Source organism: Pelodiscus sinensis, chromosome 1, assembly GCF_052426305.1.
Source record: "Pelodiscus sinensis isolate ZL-2025 chromosome 1, ASM5242630v1, whole genome shotgun sequence".
NCBI lineage: Eukaryota > Metazoa > Chordata > Testudines > Trionychidae > Pelodiscus > Pelodiscus sinensis.
In genome coordinates this window covers 348,047,433-348,069,653 of record NC_143052.1, presented here as the reverse complement: position 1 = coordinate 348,069,653, position 22,221 = coordinate 348,047,433, and the positions used below count along the sequence as shown (strand labels likewise).

Genomic DNA, 22,221 nt, shown 5'->3' with positions numbered 1-22,221 from the left:
ACCACTTGGCGCCCTCTTGTGGCCAGGTGTGGCATAGCACCTCTCACCCCCCCCACCTCTGGTCTGTCCAGGGTGCCGCTGGTTTCTTTTCCAGTAACTCGGCCCTCCGGCCAGGTCGCCATCTTAGCCCCACCCGGGTCGGGTCCCCGCTGGCCCAACCAAATAAAAACGTCTTTAACAAACACAATTCTTCTGCCCTTTCTGGGGCCCTTCCACAGCCTCTGCTCGGCTCAGCCTGCAGCCCCCTGCCTGGGGGCCAGGAGGAGAACTTGGTTACACCCACTCCGCTGGGGTCTGGACCAGGGCCCTGAACTGCATGGCCAGGTTTGCTCCTCTGCCAGCCTGGTGGTTTTCTCCAGGCCACTTCCTAGCCACCTCTGGGTCTCCCAGCTTTAGCCAGGGTCTTTCCAGGAGCTCCCTGTCCTCACTCCCTGAGCTTCCTGCCTGGCTTTCCCCAGTTGTGCCTGGTTCTCCCTCCCGTTCCTGCACCTGCTTCTGCCCTTCCTGGGGAGCTGCCTGCTTCCCCTCGGGTGAGGCTCGTTGTGTGCTCAGGCTCTCCCCAGTCCAGGGGGCAAACCAGCTTAGGATCCAATGCCAACGACGCACCCACAGAGTGTTGCTCCCCCCGCCACCCGCTTCTCTCCCTCTGTGTCTGCTTGTGAGCTTGTGTGCATGAATCACTGCCCTCTACTGGCCGGAATCAAAATTGCTCAACTGTGTGTCATAGCCCCGAGTCTGAGAACCGCTGTTGAAGAGCCACTTTCTGTTTAGTTTGGGGACCGCTAGGGAATGTGCAGCAGCTCCAAGAGGCATGGCATCTGGATCCAGAATCAAATCAAAACTTCCCTGTGGGCCGGCAGCTGGATCTGGTGTTCTGCATCGCGCCTGTCTCAAATGGGAGGGGAGCGAGTCTGGTTGCTTGGCTTGGCCCCGTGAGCCTGGGCTCCGCTGTCCCCAAACCCTGCCTTACCCACTGACATTTCCCTGCTCTTTTTTCTCTCTCTCTCTCTCTTTTTTTTAAACGTGCATTTAAATAACAGTTGGTATTTTTAGATTTCCTTCCTCAAGGGTGCAAGAGGCGGGTATGCAACCACAGGGAGATCATGTGTGGGTTAACGGCCTGTGGCAATGTCACTTTCATGCCTATCACTCCCACTAGCCCTGTGCTTTCAGGGTGAGCCACCTTTAGGGACCTGCTGCCAGCAGCTTGCCGGGGGCACAGGGTCCTGTGCAGCCCCCATAGGAGTCTTTTCCTTGGCCTTGGGGTGCCATTGCCTCCGGGGCTTACAAGAGCGATGAGGTCTCCTCTCTAGCCCAGGGAAGTCCCATTAGCATGGGGCAGTGGGTCTGGCAGCGGGTGGAACTCCACTGGAGTCTGGCCCAGGACCCCGTATTGCGCAGCCAGGTTTGCTCCTCTGTCAGCATGAGCCGTGGCCGCGGTGTTGGATCTGAGAGGGCTGAGACCTGTGCCGGTCACTGCGTGTCTGGCACACGTTCCCCCCATCCCTCACCTTCCTAGGAATCCCCCTCCACCCACCACGCAGAGCTGCCTCGCTGGGGCTAGTGACCAGGGCCGGCTGGCATCGGCTGGCACAGGAAGCCCGGTGCGTTCCCGGGTCGAGCCTGTTCTTCTGCAGCATCCTGCAGCCCGTCTCTCAACACCTCCTCGTCACCTCACCGGCTTGGCTCCCGGCCCCAGGTTCCTGCGAGCTTCCACTGAAAATAAATAACTTCCTGGCCGCCCGGGGCCCTCGCTCAGGCCCTTGCTGCTGAGTTCATCCAGCAGGCGCTGGGACCGTGCAGCAGGGTTGACGCTGCTCTTTACTGGCGTCGGGGCTCTACCTGGAGCTTTGCAAAGGTCGCAAAGGGCTAAATTCTGGGGATTAGAGCCAGGGACGTTAACTGGCTCCCCCAGCCCAGCCCAGGAGAACATACAGTCAAAACTCCAGCTGATCATAAGAAGCAGGAATGATGGAGCAGGGGAGGGGCTGTGACTCAGTTTCCCCAGTTTGCCCCGCACTTTTATGCCACGCTGTTATCGGTATGTGGCTGCTGCCAACCGTCAGTGGGAACCTCTTGTCCTTTGTCCCCGGGACAGGGCGGTGAGGATGGCCTGGGGAGCTGTTCATCTGATCCTGTGCAGGTTCTTAAAGCTCCTTTTTGTTGCTGGCAGGCCAGGGCCCCTGTCTCGCTGCAACGCTCTGCCCGTGGGCTGGCTGCAGGCTGGCGGATCGACTGACTCAGCGGCACACGCAGGCTGGCGCCCTGTTCCTCCTGTCCTCGGGGGAACGCGCTGGACTGGCCGTCGCCCTGGCGGTGTTCACGGGGCCCCAGGCTGCTCTGCCGGGCGGAGAGTAACTGTGCTGCCCTGCCTTAGACGTGCTCCGTGCCTGCCTCCGGGGTTGGGGCTGGAACGGCTGGGTCGCTGTGGGCCACTGTGAGCTCCTCCATGTTAACTCTTAGGAAGCTGGTGTCCCTGCCCCCCCCAGCATGGGTCGGAGGGTGCACGAGGGACCTTAGAGCAGGGGAAGGGGGAAGTTTCCAGCCACTAAGGGGCAGGGCAGAGTTGGGAATCTTGTCCTAATTCAGGGGTGCGGAGCCTACGGCCTGGGGAACGGATTTTGCCCCCAGCTTGCCTGGATCCAGCCCTCAAGGCTCAGGGCTCCCCACCCCCCCCAGCTCCCCTACCATCTTCCCAAACCCCATCCCACTGCTGCCCAGACCCCCCACCGGCAGCCCCCTCCCCCACACCGAGACCCTCATTTTTGGCCCCAACCCACAGCCCACAAAAATCTATGAGCCTGGGCCCCCTGGGCTGTGGTGTGCGAGGGGAATGTGGGGAGGGTCTTTCTGATTCTCAGTCGGGGGCCACCTCAGTCCCCCCCCACTTAGGCACGGTGAGCAGTGAGGCAGGAAATTCGGGGGGCGGCTTCCCTGGCAGCACATCACTGTGGGTGTGATGTCACCCCCTCGGGCTGGCCCGCAGAGAGAACAAGGACTGGCCCTCATGGCTGAGGCTGACGTTGGCTCCTTAGTCCCAGCTCCTTATCCAGGGTACCCTAATACCCAAGAACATAAGAATGGCCCTAATGGATCAGCCAATGGCCACGCAGCCCCGGGTCTCTGTCCCCAGAGCCAGGTGCCCCGGAGGGAATGGACAGAACAGGGCAAGTTTTGAATGAGCTGGCCCCTGGTGCTCACTCCCAGGGGCTGGCAGTCAGGGGCTGAGGGATCCAAGAGCTGGGGCTATATCCCTGGCCATCTTGGCTAAGAGTCGATGGACCTGTCCTCCATGGGGTTTTGGGCCTAGCTCTGCGTGTAGCCTCGCCAGCAGCCCCTGGCTGCGAGTTTCACAATCTGACTGCGTGTCATGTGAAGAGATATTTCCTTTTGTTTCCTTTAAACATGCTGCCTGTTAATTTCATCAGCTGAGCCCTGTTTCTTAGGGTTGTGTGAGGCGCAAATGCCACTTTCTTCTTCACTGTCTCCACTCCGGTCTTGGTTTTCTAGACCTCTGTCATATCCCCCCTTAGTTGTCTCTTTTCCAAACTAAACAGTTGCAGTCTTTTCAATCTCTCCCGATGGAAGCTGTTGTAGACCCTTCATTTTGTTTCACTCTTTTCTGTAGTTAAGAACATAAGAACGTCCATACTGGGTCAGACCAAAGGTCCATCTAGCCCAGGTTCCTGTCTTCCAACAGTGGCCAATGCCAGGTGCCCCAGAAGGAATAAACAGAACAGGGAATCTCTCCCCTGTTATCCATTTCCAGCCTCTGACAGACAGAGGCTAGGGACACCATTCCTACCCAAGCTTGCTAATAAATATTGATTGATGTAATCGCCATGAATTTATCTAGTTCTTTTTTGAACCCTGTTAAAGTCCTGGTTTTCACAACATCCTGTGGCAAGGAGTTCCACAGGTTGACTGTGTGCTGCTTGAAGAAAAACTTCCTTTTGTTTGCTTTAAACCTGCTACCTATTCATTTGATTTGGTGACCCCTCGTTCTTATATTATGGGAACAAGTAAATAACTTTTCTTTATTGACTTTCTCCACACCTGTCATGATTTTATAGACCTCTACCATAGCTCCCCTTAGTCTCTTCTTTTCTAAGATGAAAAGTCCAAGTCTTTTTAATCTCTCTTCATAAGGGACCCGTTCCAAACCCCTCATCATTTTTGTTTCCCTTTCCTGAACCTTTTCCAATGCCATCTTTTTTGAGATGGGATAACCATATCTGCATGCAGTATTCACAGTGGGGGCGTGTGATGGATTTATAGAGTGGCATTGTGATATTTACTGTCTTATTATTTATTCCTGTCCGAATGGCTCCTAACATTCTGTTCATTTTTCCGACTGCTGCTGCACATTGAATGGATGTGTTCAGAGAACTGGCCACAACTCCCAGATCTCTCTCTTGTGGGGTAACAGCTGGCTTAGCCCTCATTTCCAATGGGCATTACTTTGTGTTTCTCAACACTGAATTTCATCTGCCATTTTGTTGCCCCGTCACTCAGTTTAGTGACATCCATTGTAACACAGCCTGCTTAAACACCTCGAGTGGCTTTGTGCTGACAAAAGCCCACCGTGTTGAGAAATCTGTCACTCTAAGATGAAATATTTAGAAATCTCATTGAGGCTCTAGTGAAATCAGGGGCTGGGGTCTGTTGGGAGGCGTGTGATAAAGTCAGTCTTGTGTCACTCCCCCCCCCCATGTGACATGTCACCGTGACTGTCAGACGGTTCTGAAGGAGCCGGGACAACCACATTTGTTTTGGGAGTGAAGGTCGACAAGGGAGTTGGTTTTTGACTAGGGGCATATAAAGGGGTAACCAGCTCGGCCAGGCCCACTGTGTCATGGACAGGAGGTGCTCCACCCCAACTGGGCCTGAACAGGCCCCACCCTGCCCAGATGGCTTGGAGCAGCTCCCCACACTGTGGCATGCGGTGGCGAGCCCTGCCCAGCCCAGCTGGGCCTACCACAGTGTGCCGGGAGCAGAGGGCTGCTCCAAGATGAGGTTTGCCCGAGAGTTTATTACAGGCTGCAGAGTCAAACCAGACCCCAGGATGAATTACTCCTTATAGACAGGTGCTTAGTTTTTGCCTGAAATGACGGTGTAGGGGGAGAGTATTGGCGAATCATTGACAAATGATTGTGACCTGATTCCATCCCATATGCACAAATGGAGGGACAGGCTCGACCAGTGATAGGTACACAGGGCACTTCCAGAGAGCGAATCTCCCAAGACTGAGGAAAATTGCGAGTGAAATTGATCGGGAGACAAAATGTAGACAGAAAAGCGTGAATGAAATTTGGGAGTTGTGTGAGCAGTGTTTATTACCAAAGCAGCAATCAGAATTTTTTTAACCCCCCATGTATGATATATTGAAAAAGGGGGGGAATAGATAGCAATCAATGTAAATTAGAAGTTGGATTGTGTAGAAACTCGGTAGGGGAAGCTAAAGACGACAGGAAAAAAATCCATAGTTGGCAGGGCTGATGACAATAAAGAGGTTTCAAAAAAATTAGGAACTAAAAAAATCCTAGTGCTGGGTATAGGGGTACAAGCAAACTAGGCAGAGGTGGAGAAATTGTTAATGATGCCAGAAGGGTTCAGTAAACATTTCTGTTCTATATTTGAGAAGAAGCAAGACAATGTATTTATATCACAAGAGGCTGAGGGATTACTTTTCAGCCCAGAAATTGGCCTTCGTACTTTGCATCCAAAAGTCCTGAAAGAGTTAGCTAAGGAGATCTCTGTCCCAGGGAAGTTCCTGATGACTGGAAGGGGACTGATGTTGTGCCAGCATTTGGAAAGTGTGAGGGGTCTGGCGGGAATAACGATCGGCTGGTTAGTTCCCTACAGGCTGGCTGGGGAATGGAAAATCAGACACGGGATATAATTAATTCCAGTCTCTATGGCTTTCTAGAGAATAGGGCTTGTCAAACAAGCCTGCTTTCATTCTGGGACATTACAGATTTGCTTGATTGGGGTAAAGAGTTCGCAGCCACGGTCCGGTAGTTGAAGGTTCACACCTGCGATTCATCAATTAGATGCCTAGATTAGGAGCATTCCTGGCTCCCTCGCTGATGCTAAGCTACCAGCAGCCACGAGTAATGCTTTCTGCCATCTCCGGTTGGCAACCAGACTCTGTCCCATCCTTGTGGACAAAGCTGTTCATGCCTTGCAGCCAGATTACAGCTGGGCAACGTACCTGAGCACCACACCGTCAGCACTTAGGGAGCTTCATCTAGCATGGAGTCACACCTGTGCTCTGCTCCCTGCCTGGCTTCCTGATTGAGTTCAAAGTCTCAACCCTTATCTGCAAGGTGCTCAGTAGCCTGGGCCCAGGATTAGGGATGTGAATGTTTAACCAGTTAACTGGTTAGCCTTAGTGGGTGAGGCTTACCAGTTAAGGTTAACCAGTGGGGCTGCTCCAGCCCCGTGGGGGGCCTGCCATAGACAGAGGCTGCTCTGGCTAGGGCAGCTGTGATGGAGAGTGGGGAACACTGGTCCTGACCAGAAGTGGATAGGGGGAGGCTGCTTGAGCCAGGCTGGAGTGCCTCCTCCCCCCCCCCCCCCCCGCTTCCCTGTAATCGGTTAACCAGTTGTGTTTGACTGTTTACCCCCGCTTCCCTTTACTCAGTTACCCTGTTGTGTTTGACTGTTTACCCACGCTTCCCTTTACTCAGTTAACCAGTTGTGTTTGACTGTTTGCCCCTGCTTCCCTTTACTCAGTTAACCAGTTGTGTTTGACTGTTTACCCCCGCTTCCCTTTAATCAGTTAACCTGTTGTGTTTGACTGTTTGCCCCCGCTTCCCTTTACTCAGTTAACCTGTTGTGTTTGACTGTTTACCCCTGCTTCCCTTTACTCAGTTAACCAGTTGTGTTTGACTGTTTGCCCCTGCTTCCCTTTACTCAGTTAACCAGTTGTGTTTGACTGTTTACCCCCGCTTCCCTTTAATCAGTTAACCTGTTGTGTTTGACTGTTTACCCACGCTTCCCTTTAATCAGTTAACCTGTTGTGTTTGACTGTTTACTCCTGCTTCCCTTTAATCAGTTAACCAGTTGTGTTTGACTGTTTACCCCTGCTTCCCTTTAATCAGTTAACCAGTTGTGTTTGACTGTTTACCCCCGCTTCCCTTTAATCAGTTAACCTGTTGTGTTTGACTGTTTACTCCTGCTTCCCTTTAATCAGTTAACCTGTTGTGTTTGACTGTTTACCCCTGCTTCCCTTTAATCAGTTAACCAGTTGTGTTTGACTGTTTACCCCTGCTTCCCTTTAATCAGTTAACCTGTTGTGTTTGACTGTTTGCCCCTGCTTCCCTTTAATCAGTTAACCTGTTGTGTTTGACTGTTTACTCCTGCTTCCCTTTAATCAGTTAACCTGTTGTGTTTGACTGTTTACCCCTGCTTCCCTTTAATCAGTTAACCTGTTGTGTTTGACTGTTTACCCACGCTTCCCTTTAATCAGTTAACCTGTTGTGTTTGACTGTTTACCCCTGCTTCCCTTTACTCAGTTACCCAGTTGTGTTTGACTGTTTACCCCCGCTTCCCTTTACTCAGTTAACCAGTTGTGTTTGACTGTTTACCCACGCTTCCCTTTACTCAGTTAACCTGTTGTGTTTGACTGTTTACCCACGCTTCCCTTTAATCAGTTAACCTGTTGTGTTTGACTGTTTACCCACGCTTCCCTTTACTCAGTTAACCTGTTGTGTTTGACTGTTTACCCACGCTTCCCTTTAATCAGTTAACCTGTTGTGTTTGACTGTTTACCCACGCTTCCCTTTACTCAGTTAACCTGTTGTGTTTGACTGTTTACCCCTGCTTCCCTTTACTCGGTTAACCTGTTGTGTTTGACTGTTTACCCCCGCTTCCCTTTAATCAGTTAACCTGTTGTGTTTGACTGTTTACTCCCGCTTCCCTTTAATCAGTTAACCTGTTGTGTTTGACTGTTTACCCCTGCTTCCCTTTAATCAGTTAACCTGTTGTGTTTGACTGTTTACCCCTGCTTCCCTTTAATCAGTTAACCTGTTGTGTTTGACTGTTTGCCCCTGCTTCCCTTTAATCAGTTAACCTGTTGTGTTTGACTGTTTGCCCCTGCTTCCCTTTAATCAGTTAACCTGTTGTGTTTGACTGTTTACTCCTGCTTCCCTTTAATCAGTTAACCTGTTGTGTTTGACTGTTTACCCCTGCTTCCCTTTAATCAGTTAACCTGTTGTGTTTGACTGTTTACCCCTGCTTCCCTTTAATCAGTTAACCTGTTGTGTTTGACTGTTTGCCCCTGCTTCCCTTTACTCAGTTAACCAGTTGTGTTTGACTGTTTGCCCCTGCTTCCCTTTACTCAGTTAACCTGTTGTGTTTGACTGTTTACCCCTGCTTCCCTTTACTCAGTTAACCAGTTGTGTTTGACTGTTTACCCACGCTTCCCTTTACTCAGTTAACCAGTTGTGTTTGACTGTTTGCCCCTGCTTCCCTTTAATCAGTTAACCTGTTGTGTTTGACTGTTTACTCCTGCTTCCCTTTAATCAGTTAACCTGTTGTGTTTGACTGTTTACCCCTGCTTCCCTTTAATCAGTTAACCTGTTGTGTTTGACTGTTTACCCCTGCTTCCCTTTAATCAGTTAACCTGTTGTGTTTGACTGTTTGCCCCTGCTTCCCTTTAATCAGTTAACCAGTTGTGTTTGACTGTTTGCCCCTGCTTCCCTTTACTCAGTTAACCTGTTGTGTTTGACTGTTTACCCACGCTTCCCTTTACTCAGTTAACCTGTTGTGTTTGACTGTTTACCCCTGCTTCCCTTTACTCAGTTAACCAGTTGTGTTTGACTGTTTACCCACGCTTCCCTTTACTCAGTTAACCAGTTGTGTTTGACTGTTTGTCCCCGCTTCCCTTTAATCAGTTAACCAGTTGTGTTTGACTGTTTGCACAGGCTTCTCTCTTTAATTGGTTAAGTTTAACTGCTTACCCATGCTTCCCTTTAATCAGTTAACCAGTTGTGTTGAGCTGTTTAACCAATTAAACAGGATTTTACATCCCTACTCCGGATATCAAAGAGATTTCCTAAGAACAGCGTTGCTGGAGTCAATGTACCTTAAGCTGAATTTCTGCAGCATCCCTGCTACGGGAGGTTGACGTGAGAAACTCTCCTGTTGGCGTCCCTTACTCCTCGCAATCCTGTGGAGCACAGAGCATTGCTCTCGGGGTAGATGTAGATCTTACGTACGACACTCCTGGTAACACACCCCAGAATGATCCTCTCCTCTCGTTGTTGGCTCATGTTCAATTTGTGACCCTTTCTAACCTCCCAGATCCTCGCCCTTCCGCCTGGCCGGTTATTCCCGGTTGTGTCGTGTGTTGGATTTTTCCTTCCCCGGTGGAGTACTTGGCTCTTGTCTTTCCTGAATCTCATCTGGTTGCTTTCTGACCCGTTCTCCAATCCCAGCCATTTTTAATTCTAACACTGCCGTCCAGAGTGCTCGCAGCCCCTCCCAGCGTGCTGTCGTCTGCAGCGTGACGAGCTCGCGCTTCCCTCCCTTATCCAAGCCATTGCCTGAGTGCCCAGTGCGCTGCTGTGGCAAAACCGGCTGATGCCGTCTCTGCATGTGGCGATGGGGCAGGCGGCTCGCCAGGGGAGGGCACCTCCTGGTACATCTGGGGATTGGCTCCACCAGGCCGATGCCCCGTCCTGTGGGTGCCCTCTGTCCCTCTCGGTCTGCAGCCCCCTTCTCGTGACTCAGCCCTCCGGCCAGGTCACGTAGGGGTTCCCCTCCTGGGGTCTTTCCAGGTCTCTCCACACCCAGCCTCAGGGAGACACACTGCAGGCTTCCTTCCCGCAGCTGCCTCACACTATCTGCAGCCTTCTAGTTTACTGAAGCCCCACCTGTTACATAGGAACTGGGTCAGACCATAGGTCCATCTAGCCCAGTACAGGCTGGACCTCCCTGGTCTGGCACCCTTAGGACCTGACCGGTCCCGGAGGAGGGATTTTAACGGACCAGGAGAGGTCATTTCTGGACCCCCTGCTGCCGGCCCCCCTGCCTGGCCTGGTGGCCAGCTCTTCACCTCCTGCTGCCCTGGTGAGCTTGCTGGGCAGCCATTGCTGCCCTGGCTCCGTGTCCCCCCAGGCGGCCACGCACGTGTCTCCTAACCCGCTGGGCAGATCTGCTGCCACACGCTGATGGCGGGCTCACTGTGGGCAGCCCACTGCCCTGCCGGACCTGCCGGGATCCTTGCCACAGGCCCTGCACCGGGACTCTAGTCCTGCAACATCCATGCTGGACCATGGATGCTTCCGGGCCAGAGAATCCCGGTGAAGAGAGTTTCAGCCCGGATCCTGTTTTCCGACAGTGGCCAATGCCAGGTGCCTCAGACAGTCACCAAGTGATCCCTCCCCTGTCACCCATTCCCAGCTCCTGTTCCCTCACTGGTGAGCTTGCATCTCATTAGCCCCCTCCACACAGTCCAAATCTTCCCCCGTCGGCAGCTTAATTGGCTGATTGGCTCCACGTGGCCTCGTTGGGCTCGTGGCGGGCTGGTCTAGGGAGCATCCCCGTTACAGGAGTCGGGCGGTTTTCTCTCTCTCTGGCGTTCCTGGAATACCGCGCCCGGCGCTGGGGTCCACACGTCAAACAGGGTGTTGGAAAACTAGAGAGGGTGCAGAAAAGAGCCACAGACCTGATGGGAGGGCTGGAAGAAAAGCAACCAAGACGGGGGCAGGGCAAGAGGCAGCCCGTGGCAGAAGGACGAGGCTTCTGATTGGCCAGGGGAATTTCCCAGTTCCTGCAGAACCGGCTGGTAGCCGTGGGGACGTGACGTTCACGCTGACCCGGGACTTATTTCATCACGGTCTGGCTGTCAAAACCCAGCTTCTTCCTTGTTTCACCCCTCTGTCAGTAACGGGTCATTTCCGTGGTTACCGCCGCCCCTCGCGTTCACCTGGTGGCAACGCAGCGTGAGGCGGGTCTGGTTTTAAGTAACGCTGACCTTTGATACGGACCTGAGGGCCACGGCCAAGGGGCTGGTCCGTGAGTGGGAGCAAACAACGTCAGTCCCTGGGCCCAGAGCTGTGGAGCGGGACAAGCCGTGTGCGGGGGCGGCACAGGTGGGGTAAAGGCGAGCAGGCAGCCCAAGCGAGGAGACCTTTCCCCCCGTGCCGGGAAATCCTAGCAGAGCAGGTTTCTTCCTGGCTGCAGACAGTGGCATGGCCGTGGGCGTCTGACTGGCCTGGTGGCTGGGTGATGACAGAGCAGCGGCGAGGAGAAAGCAGCTAGTTCCCCAGATGCGGCAGCAGAGGCAGGACGGGTGGGCTTGCGCTGGGGAATGCAATGAGCGGGGCTGCAGGATCCCTCAGGAACTTGAAGCTGCATTTTGGCCTTGGAAAGGGTTCAGAAAAGGACAACTAAAATGATGAGGGGTTTGGAACGGGTCCCATATGAGGAGAGGTTAAAGCGACTGGGACTTTTCAGTTTAGAAAAGAGGAGACTGAGGGGGGATATGATAGAGGTCTATAAAATCATGAGTGGTGTGGAGAGGGCTGATAAAGAAAAGTTATTTATTAGTTCCCATAATAGAAGAACTAGAGGACACCAAATGAAATTAATGGGTAGCAGGTTTAAAACTAATAAGCGAAAGTTCTTCTTCACACAGTGTGTAGTCAACCTGTGGAACTCCTTGCCAGAGGAGGCTGTGAAGGCTAGGACTATAATAGAGTTTAAAGAGAAGCTAGATCATTTCATGGAGGTTAGGTCCATAAAAGGCTATTAGCTAGGGGATAGAAATGGTGTCCTTGGCCTTTGTTTGTCAGAGGCTGGAGAGGGATGGCAGGAGACAAATCACTTGATCATTGTCTTCGGTCCACCCTCTCTGGGGCACCTGGTGCTGGCCACTGTCGGCAGACAAGCTACTGGGCTAGATGGACCTTTGGTCTGACCCAGTACGGCCGTTCTTATGTTCTTATGCATTACACCGCACTGGGCGCCCCACCAGTGTACCTTGGCAGTATAGGGCATATGACACAGCACAGAACAGTCTGATTCTACCCAGCAGAGGGCACACATCAGATCCTGGTGCCTCTAGGTCGCCCTGTCTCAAAAAGGTTATAGTGGAACTGGAGACAGCTCAGAGAAGGGCCACAGAAATTTCAAGGGTTTGGAACAGCTTCCGTACAAGGCTACTCCTAGAAGAGGCGGCTAAGGCAGGATCTACTAGAGGTCTGTGAAATCACAGATGGTGTGGAGCCAGTGTATAAGGAAGTGCTGTTTATCCTTCCACTCAATGCAAAAACCAAGGGGCACCCAATGAAATGAATAGGCAGCAGGTTTCATACAAGAGGAAGTACTTTTTCACATGGGGCATTGTTACCCAGTGGAACTCCTTGCCAGGGGATGCTGTGAAGGCCAAAGCTATAACGGGGTTCAAAAAATAATTAGCTCAGTCCCTGGAGGACAGGCCCATCAGTGGCTATAAGACAAAGGGGTCAGGGATACAACTCCTTCCTCTGGGTGTCCCTAACTCTCTGACTGCCAGAAGCTGGGAGTGAGTGACCGGAGTGGATCATCCATGTTCAAGACACTGTCTGCCTCTGAGGTACAGGGCCACTGTCAGAGACAGGAACCTGGGCCATATGGACCGTGGCCTGACCCAGTCTGGCAGTTCTGATGTCCATACTAGAGGTTCACCGGTTACTTGGCAAGCAGGCGTCTTGTCGGCCTGCTGATGCAACCCATGTGCCTGCTGGGTGTGGGGCACTGTCCCACGCCCAATCCACGCGCCTGCTGGGTGTGGGGCACTGTCCCATGCCCAATCCACGCGCCTGCTGGGTGTGGGGCACTGTCCCATGCCCAATCCACGCGCCTGCTGGGTGTGGGGCACTGTCCCATGCCCAATCCACGTGCCTGCTGGGTGTGGGGCACTGTCCCATGCCGTGGCGTTGAGCCCACGTACAGAGAGGGAGAATGAGTTTGCTCCAGCCTGAGCTGAGAGCCAGCTGGCTTTGAGGTCAAGCACTAAGCTCCCGAGGTCCCAGGTTTGGTTCTGCCGGTCGGGGTTACAAGGTTTCCAGTGAACTGGCCTAACCAGCTGGATCCTGCCTTGGGCTGCTGCAGGCCCAGCCCAGAACAGCCCCATCCCCACCCCAGCTGCGGTGGGGCTGGGACCAGAGCATGTGGTGGGGCGGAGTAGCCCCCAGGGCTAGGACTGGAGCAGCCCCCCCTGCTCCCTGGCTGGGGGGGAATGGGGCCGGAGCAGCCCATCCTGGTGGGGGTTGTGAAAGGGTTAAACCTCATGTTTAACTGATTAACATTTTAAACACTAATTAAGGTCCCTAGTACTAGAGGCAGCCCCCATCCTCTCGCCCTGTGGGCCTGGCTGGGGAAGGCTCCTTAGCCGTGGGGAATCCAGGGTCCTTCCTCGGACGCAGGCGGCTCCTTGCAGATTCCGTGGGGGTGGGAGGCTGATGGGGAGGGCCCAGCGCAGCGCGGTTCGGCGCCCTGCCCGCGCCAGGCTGAGCGGTGAGCGGCTGCCCCAGGCTGCAGCATCGGCCCAGCTCTGCCCCTGACCTGCTGGCTGCTGTTTCGGCAGCTTCCCCAGCAAGTCGTGTCCTTCCAGGCGGCCTGACCCGGAGCGTTTTCCTTACTGTTTTGGCAACAGGACGGGAAGCCTGGGGGTGTGGGGAGCGGGAGAGCTGAACAGTGGAGCCAAAGTACCGGCCTTTAAAAGGCACCTTTGTCGCCAGGGCTTTGGCAGCCCCTGGGACCCGTTTCTAGACCCGGGGGAGTGTGTGTGTGTGTGGGGGGGGGGGGGCAGATCGCAAAGCTCGTCGCAGGCAGCAGTTTCCTTATTTGTTTGAGGGAGGCAGTGTGGCCTAGTGGGTACAGCGCCAGCCTAGGCAGCAGGAGACCTGGGCTCTTCCCCTGGTTCCGCCACTGACTGCACAAGCCTCAGCCCCTCTTGGTGACTCAGTTTCCCCTCCTGTCACTTTGTTTGTCTTATCTCTGTAGACCAGGGGTCTCCAACCTTTTTAAGCATGAGATCACTTTTTGAATGTAAGTGCCATCCAGGATCTACCTCAAACCCAAATACCCTGGCCCCGCCTCCTTCCCGCCCCTTCTCTGAGGCCCCGCCCCTGCTCACTCCCTCCCCCATTCTCCCTCCCTTTCACCAGGCTAGGCAGCAGGTTGGGATGCAGGCTCTGGTCTTGGATTAAAGGATTCTGAGTGTAGGATGGGCTCTGAGCTGAGCCTGGGGCAGACAATTGGGGTGCAGGAGGGGGTTCTAGGGGCAGGCTCTGGGAATGTAGTTGGATGCAGGGGCACTGGGCAGGGCTTAGGGTGCAGAAGGGGTTTTGTGACTGGGGTAGGGTTTCAGGATGTGGGCTCCTGTAGGGCACTGCTTACCTGTGGTGGCTCCTGGGTGGGGGTGCAGGGGGCTAAGGCAGGCTCCCCCCTGCCCTGGCCCTGCACCACTCCCAAAAGCAGCCAGCAAACTCCATCCCAAGCCCTGCTGTGCCCCCTCTCTGCTCTGTGGAGATAGGATACAGGGTGGGAGAGGGGCACCTTGACATCAGCACCCTCCTCTCCCTCCTCTCCCCTGCCCAGCAAGCAGGAGGCTCCTGAGGGGGCAGGTCCAAGGCAGAGGGCAGGAGACACACAGCAGTGGTGGGAAGTGCCGGCACTTGATGGCCTCTTGGCCAAACCAGTCGGGATGCCCTATCAGAGGCTCCAAGATCAACCAGGAGATCCCGATCGACCGGTTGGTGACCCCTGCTGTAGACTGTGCACTGCGTGGGTTAGGGATTCTCTCACTGTGTGTGCGCATTTACAGCGCCTAGCACAGTGGGCCTCTGATGTCAGGTGCTGCTCCTGCATCCCAACAGTCACACGCCCATGGTACATCCCCACAGCAGCAAGAATCTTCCTGCTCCAACAGCACCTGAGCCATGAGAGACTCCCCTTTAGTTGCTGGCCGTATGGGGCTAATGACACACAGCTGAGCCATTTTTGTCCAGCTAGCAGAGAGCAGTGCTCCACATACACATTAGTTCGCTCCAGCGTCGCCCCGGTCCTGCTCTTTGAGCTCCGGAAAATGCCCCCGGCTCTGCGTCAGGGATGGCTGCATTCAGGGCCCAAGCCCGGCTTTTCACAGCACTGCCGCCAGCCGCATGACGCTGGGGTTTGAATTGTATCGGGGTGGGAAAATCCCCTGCCCAGCCACCCAGGGACTTTCCAACATGGCAGCAGGTCCCTCCCCAGCGTGCTATCAAACCTCCCAGGCCCCCCATGGTCCAGCTGGTTTTCTGCAAATTAACGCCAGGGCCGGCACTGGGGGGGAGTGAGCCGGAGCTGAAGGTCCTGTGCGGTGGGACTTCGACTTGCGGCTGAGGCCCCTGCAAGTCTAACACTGGCCCTGCTCGGCCGCCCCCCAAAAGCAGGGTGCCTCAGATCCCTGGTTGAGAACCCTGGACTGGAGCTCGGTGCGGTGGCTGGGTGCTTGGAGCTACAGCCGGATTCCCATTGCATATCTTGGCCAGAATTGTGCCGCTAGGTTCAATCCACGTGGCAGCCCCATTGCACTGGGAAGATGGTCCTCTGGCTACTGCACGGGGTGGGAGCCAGGGCGCCGGGCACTGGCCCCATGCAGGCTCCAGTCCTGTACATGAACTTGGCCAAGGCCCCCCTGAATTCATTAGTGTTCCTGCCCTCCCCCTCAGGCTGTAACCAAGATCTAGGGTTGCCAGAGATTTTCACAAAAAATACGGAACATGGCAGTTGAGGAAAACAACAAACAAAAACAGGGACCAGAGTTGTTGAGAAAAAAAAATGCACAAAAAAAAAAAAAAGAGTCACTGCACCTTTAAATCCCCCCCCCCCGCTCTTCCCGCCCCCACCTGACATGGCAGGGGAAGATTGTCCCAAGCGGCCTTCCGTCCGATAAAAACTGAATTTTTTTCCTGCTTTTTTTTTTTTTTTTTTTTTTTTACTGAACAGAAGACGCAATTACCGGACTGTCCAGGCCAATACCGGACACCTGGCAACCCTACCAAGATCAGAGATGCAGTCCTGGGCCCTGCACGGACCTCCCTCCCCCGCATAGCTTAGAGCCCCTGCAAACAAGGGCTGGGCAGAGGTAGTCTGATCCCCTTGGCTAAGACAGGGGAAGCGATTAAGGCGTAAAGTTATTTAGGCACCTTGAGGTCCATGGGAGTTAGGCACCTACATACCTTGAAAGATCAGGGATTAAGGGGCTGGCCAAGGGCCGCACAGGGAGTCAGTGACAGAGCAGGGAATTGGAGCCCGGCACGTGAGCTGTCCATCCCACTCTGCATAGGCCTGGCCTCGTGGGGTTCTGCTGCTGCCGCTCTAACGCCTCTTCCTTCTGGCTGGCCGCAGGTTCCAGAAGCACGTCCACACCTACCGGATCCTGCCAGACGAGGACGACTTCCTGGCTGTGCAGGTAGGGACCGCCACGCTGCCGTCTGCCGAGACAAGGCCAGCCGGGTGCAGCTCCCGCCAGGGCCCAGCCCTGCTCTTGCTGCTGAGCCCGGATTCGAGCCCCCAAGTCACGGGGCAGGGCCTTGGGGGCAAGGGGTCGCCCTGCTCTTCCGAGCCACGCAGGCAAGTGCTGTGAGCCGCGCCGGGCCTGTGACCACTTGTCACTGCAGCCAGCGGCCTATGAAGGATAAAAGCCCTACTAGTGGTGCTGGTCAAATCTCCTTTTGGGCTCGTCTACATTGGCCCCTTTTCCGAAAGGGGCATGTTAATTTCAGAGATCGTAGTAGGGAAATCCGCGGGGGATTTAAATATCCCCCGCGGCATTTAAATAAAAATGTCCGCCGCTTTTTTCCGGCTTTGAAGTAGGAATAAGATCCTCCGGAAAAGGGCGCTTTTTCCGGAGGATCGGGGCCAGTGTAGATGCTCTTTTCCGGCTTTTCTAAAAGCCAGAAAAAAGCGGCGGACATTTTTATTTAAATGCCGCGGGGGATATTTTAAACCCCCGCGGATTTCCCTATTACGATCTCTGAAATTAACATGCCCCTTTCGGAAAAGGGGCCAATGTAGACGAGCCCCTTGAGCTCAAGCCAGAGGCCTCTGCTGCACAGTGGGCTGTCGGAGGCGGCGAGTGCGAATGTGTCTGTGTCTGGCCCACCCCTCCTGCCCCCAGCCAGTCAGCGGTCTCCACAAACCCAGTGGTGTCTGGTGGCTGAGACCTCACACGCTGGAGGTGCGTCTCCTCCGCATAGGAGTTGCAGGTCCCACTTTGCCCTGCTGCCCATGCTGCCTGCCCCAGAGGTGGCTGCATTTCTGGGTAGCTCTCAGGGAGGGAGGTGGGCGACAGGCTCTCCGGGCCACAGGTGTGGTTAGCAGTTGTGCTCCCCAGTCTGAGCGCCTGCAGGGCCTCATCGTCTCGCCCACCGTGGTGTGTGTGCCACGCCCAGGGCGTTGAATGGCCTTCCTCAGACACGACAGCCCTCATCACCCACATGTGGCCATGCGAGGCCTGGCACTCCAGACACATGGCCCCCAGCGAGTGCCGTGCCAGCTGCAGCCCCCGACGACCCACTGGGCACTGCCGTGCCAACCACAACCTCCCTCCACACGTGGGACACAGCTATGCCAGCCACTGCCCCCGGCCAGCCACCGTGCACTGTGTGCCAGCCACTGCCCCCGGCCAGCCACCGTGCACTGTGTGCCAGCCACTGCCCCCGGCCAGCCACCGTGCACTGTGTGCCAGCCACTGCCCCCGGCCAGCCACCGTGCACTGTGTGCCAGCCACTGCCCACGGCCAGCCACCGTGCACTGTGTGCCAGCCACTGCCCCCTGCCAGCCACCGTGCACTGTGTGCCAGCCACTGCCCCCTGCCAGCCACTGGGCACTGCCGTGCCAACCACAACCTCCCACCACACGTGGGACACAGCTATGCCAGCCACTGCCCCCGGCCAGCCACCGTGCACTGTGTGCCAGCCTCTGCCCCCGGCCAGCCACCGTGCACTGTGTGCCAGCCTCTGCCCCCTGCCAGCCACCGTGCACTGTGTGCCAGCCTCTGCCCCCGGCCAGCCACCGTGCACTGTGTGCCAGCCACTGCCCCCGGCCAGCCACCGTGCACTGTGTGCCAGCCACTGCCCCCTGCCAGCCACCGTGCACTGTGTGCCAACCACTGCCCCCTGCCAGCCACCGTGCACTGTGTGCCAGCCACTGCCCCCTGCCAGCCACCGTGCACTGTGTGCCAACCACTGCCCCCTGCCAGCCACCGTGCACTGTGTGCCAGCCACTGCCCCCGGCCAGCCACCGTGCACTGTGTGCCAACCACTGCCCCCTGCCAGCCACCGTGCACTGTGTGCCAACCACTGCCCCCTGCCAGCCACCGTGCACTGTGTGCCAGCCACTGCCCCCTGCCAGCCACCGTGCACTGTGTGCCAACCACTGCCCCCTGCCAGCCACCGTGCACTGTGTGCCAGCCACTGCCCCCGGCCAGCCACCGTGCACTGTGTGCCAGCCACTGCCCCCTGCCAGCCACCGTGCACTGTGTGCCAGCCACTGCCCCCTGCCAGCCACCGTGCACTGTGTGCCAGCCACTGCCCCCTGCCAGCCACCGTGCACTGTGTGCCAACCACTGCCCCCTGCCAGCCACCGTGCACTGTGTGCCAGCCACTGCCCCCGGCCAGCCACCGTGCACTGTGTGCCAGCCACTGCCCCCTGCCAGCCACCGTGCACTGTGTGCCAACCACTGCCCCCTGCCAGCCACCGTGCACTGTGTGCCAGCCACTGCCCCCGGCCAGCCACCGTGCACTGTGTGCCAGCCACTGCCCCCTGCCAGCCACCGTGCACTGTGTGCCAACCACTGCCCCCGGCCAGCCACCGTGCACTGTGTGCCAGCCACTGCCCCCGGCCAGCCACCGTGCACTGTGTGCCAGCCACTGCCCCCTGCCAGCCACCGTGCACTGTGTGCCAGCCACTGCCCCCTGCCAGCCACCGTGCACTGTGTGCCAGCCTCTGCCCCCGGCCAGCCACTGTGCACTGTGTGCCAACCACTGCCCCCTGCCAGCCACTGTGCACTGTGTGCCAGCCACTGCCCCCTGCCAGCCACTGTGCACTGTGTGCCAGCCTCTGCCCCCGGCCAGCCACTGTGCACTGTGTGCCAACCACTGCCCCCTGCCAGCCACTGTGCACTGTGTGCCAGCCACTGCCCCCTGCCAGCCACTGTGCACTGTGTGCCAGCCTCTGCCCCCGGCCAGCCACTGGGCACTGTGTGCCAACCACTGCCCCCTGCCAGCCACTGTGCACTGTGTGCCAGCCACTGCCCCCTGCCAGCCACTGTGCACTGTGTGCCAGCCACTGCCCCCTGCCAGCCACCGTGCACTGTGTGCCAGCCACTGCCCCCTGCCAGCCACCGTGCACTGTGTGCCAGCCTCTGCCCCCGGCCAGCCACTGTGCACTGTGTGCCAACCACTGCCCCCTGCCAGCCACTGTGCACTGTGTGCCAGCCACTGCCCCCTGCCAGCCACCGTGCACTGTGTGCCAGCCACTGCCCCCTGCCAGCCACCGTGCACTGTGTGCCAGCCTCTGCCCCCGGCCAGCCACTGTGCACTGTGTGCCAGCCACTGCCCCCTGCCAGCCACTGTGCACTGTGTGCCAGCCTCTGCCCCCGGCCAGCCACTGTGCACTGTGTGCCAACCACTGCCCCCTGCCAGCCACTGTGCACTGTGTGCCAGCCACTGCCCCCTGCCAGCCACTGTGCACTGTGTGCCAGCCACTGCCCCCTGCCAGCCACCGTGCACTGTGTGCCAGCCACTGCCCCCTGCCAGCCACCGTGCACTGTGTGCCAGCCACTGCCCCCTGCCAGCCACCGTGCACTGTGTGCCAGCCACTGCCCCCTGCCAGCCACTGTGCACTGTGTGCCAGCCACTGCCCCCGGCCAGCCACTGTGCACTGTGTGCCAACCACTGCCCCCTGCCAGCCACTGTGCACTGTGTGCCAGCCACTGCCCCCTGCCAGCCACTGTGCACTGTGTGCCAGCCTCTGCCCCCGGCCAGCCACTGTGCACTGTGTGCCAACCACTGCCCCCTGCCAGCCACTGTGCACTGTGTGCCAGCCACTGCCCCCTGCCAGCCACTGTGCACTGTGTGCCAGCCACTGCCCCCTGCCAGCCACCGTGCACTGTGTGCCAGCCACTGCCCCCTGCCAGCCACCGTGCACTGTGTGCCAGCCACTGCCCCCTGCCAGCCACCGTGCACTGTGTGCCAGCCACTGCCCCCTGCCAGCCACTGTGCACTGTGTGCCAGCCACTGCCCCCGGCCAGCCACTGTGCACTGTGTGCCAACCACTGCCCCCTGCCAGCCACTGTGCACTGTGTGCCAGCCACTGCCCCCGGCCAGCCACTGTGCACTGTGTGCCAGCCACTGCCCCCTGCCAGCCACCGTGCACTGTGTGCCAGCCTCTGCCCCCGGCCAGCCACTGTGCACTGTGTGCCAACCACTGCCCCCTGCCAGCCACTGTGCACTGTGTGCCAACCACTGCCCCCTGCCAGCCACTGTGCACTGTGTGCCAGCCACTGCCCCCTGCCAGCCACCGTGCACTGTGTGCCAGCCACTGCCCCCGGCCAGCCACTGTGCACTGTGTGCCAACCACTGCCCCCTGCCAGCCACTGTGCACTGTGTGCCAGCCACTGCCCCCTGCCAGCCACTGTGCACTGTGTGCCAGCCACTGCCCCCTGCCAGCCACCGTGCACTGTGTGCCAGCCACTGCCCCCGGCCAGCCACTGTGCACTGTGTGCCAGCCTCTGCCCCCGGCCAGCCACCGTGCACTGTGTGCCAGCCACTGCCCCCTGCCAGCCACTGTGCACTGTGTGCCAGCCACTGCCCCCTGCCAGCCACCGTGCACTGTGTGCCAGCCTCTGCCCCCGGCCAGCCACCGTGCACTGTGTGCCAGCCTCTGCCCCCTGCCAGCCACTGTGCACTGTGTGCCAGCCACTGCCCCCTGCCAGCCACCGTGCACTGTGTGCCAGCCACTGCCCCCTGCCAGCCACCGTGCACTGTGTGCCAACCACTGCCCCCTGCCAGCCACTGTGCACTGTGTGCCAGCCACTGCCCCCTGCCAGCCACTGGGCACTGCCGTGCCAGCCACTGCCCCCTGCCAGCCACTGGGCACTGCCGTGCCAGCCACAGCCTCCACTGACCTACCAGGCACTGCCATGCCAACCACTGTGCCGGGCGGTTCATGGAGGGTAGGTCCATCATGGCTATCAGCCAAGTTGGTCAGGGGCTTAACCCTGAGCTCTGGGTCTCCTGAAATATGCACCTGCCTTAAGCTAGGACCCGACAACGGGGAGACTCCCTTGGCTTGTGCCCTGTTTTCTTCATTCCCTCTGAAGCACCTGGCCCGGTCACAAGAGCTACACAGACCATTGGTCTGACCTGGTCTGATGGTTCTTAGTGCACAGCGGTACACGCCCACTGCAGGGCGCTGCATGTCACACAGACTGAGTAGAGAGTGCGCAACAGGGCACTCCGTACACAGTGCACACAGTGCGCAACAGGGCACTCCATACACAGTACACACAGTGCGCAACAGGGCACTCCATACACAGTACACACAGTGCGCAACAGGGCACTCCATACACAGTACACACAGTGCGCAACAGGGCACTCCGTACACAGTGCACACAGTGCGCAACAGGGCACTCCGTACACAGTGCACACAGTGCGCAACAGGGCACTCCGTACACAGTGCACACAGTGCACAACAGGGCACTCCGTACACAGCACACACAGTGCGCAACAGGGCACTCCATACACAGCACACACAGTGCGCAACAGGGCACTCCATACACAGTACACACAGTGCGCAACAGGGCACTCCATACACAGTGCACACAGTGCGCAACAGGGCACTCCATACACAGTGCACACAGTGCGCAACAGGGCACTCCATACACAGTGCACACAGTGCGCAACAGGGCACTCCATACACAGTGCACACAGTGCGCAACAGGGCACTCCGTACACAGTGCACACAGTGCGCAACAGGGCACTCCATACACAGTACACACAGTGCGCAACAGGGCACTCCGTACACAGTACACACAGTGCGCAACAGGGCACTCCATACACAGCACACACAGTGCGCAACAGGGCACTCCGTACACAGCACACACAGTGCACAACAGGGCACTCCGTACACAGTACACACAGTGCGCAACAGGGCACTCCATACACAGCACACACAGTG

The 22,221-nt window shown here is 57.2% G+C and overlaps 1 protein-coding gene across 2 annotated transcripts in view; it reads left to right on the top strand.

The window, feature by feature from the left end:
* The window catches only part of INPPL1 (inositol polyphosphate phosphatase like 1), a 94,017-nt gene that overhangs the window by 17,390 nt on the left and 54,406 nt on the right, over positions 1-22,221 (top strand). For both annotated transcript variants that reach the window (XM_075919634.2, XM_075919635.2), the window contains exon 2: positions 16,387-16,450. In XM_075919634.2, the coding sequence (XP_075775749.2) occupies positions 16,387-16,450 (64 nt within the window). The remainder of the gene's footprint in view (positions 1-16,386; positions 16,451-22,221) is intronic.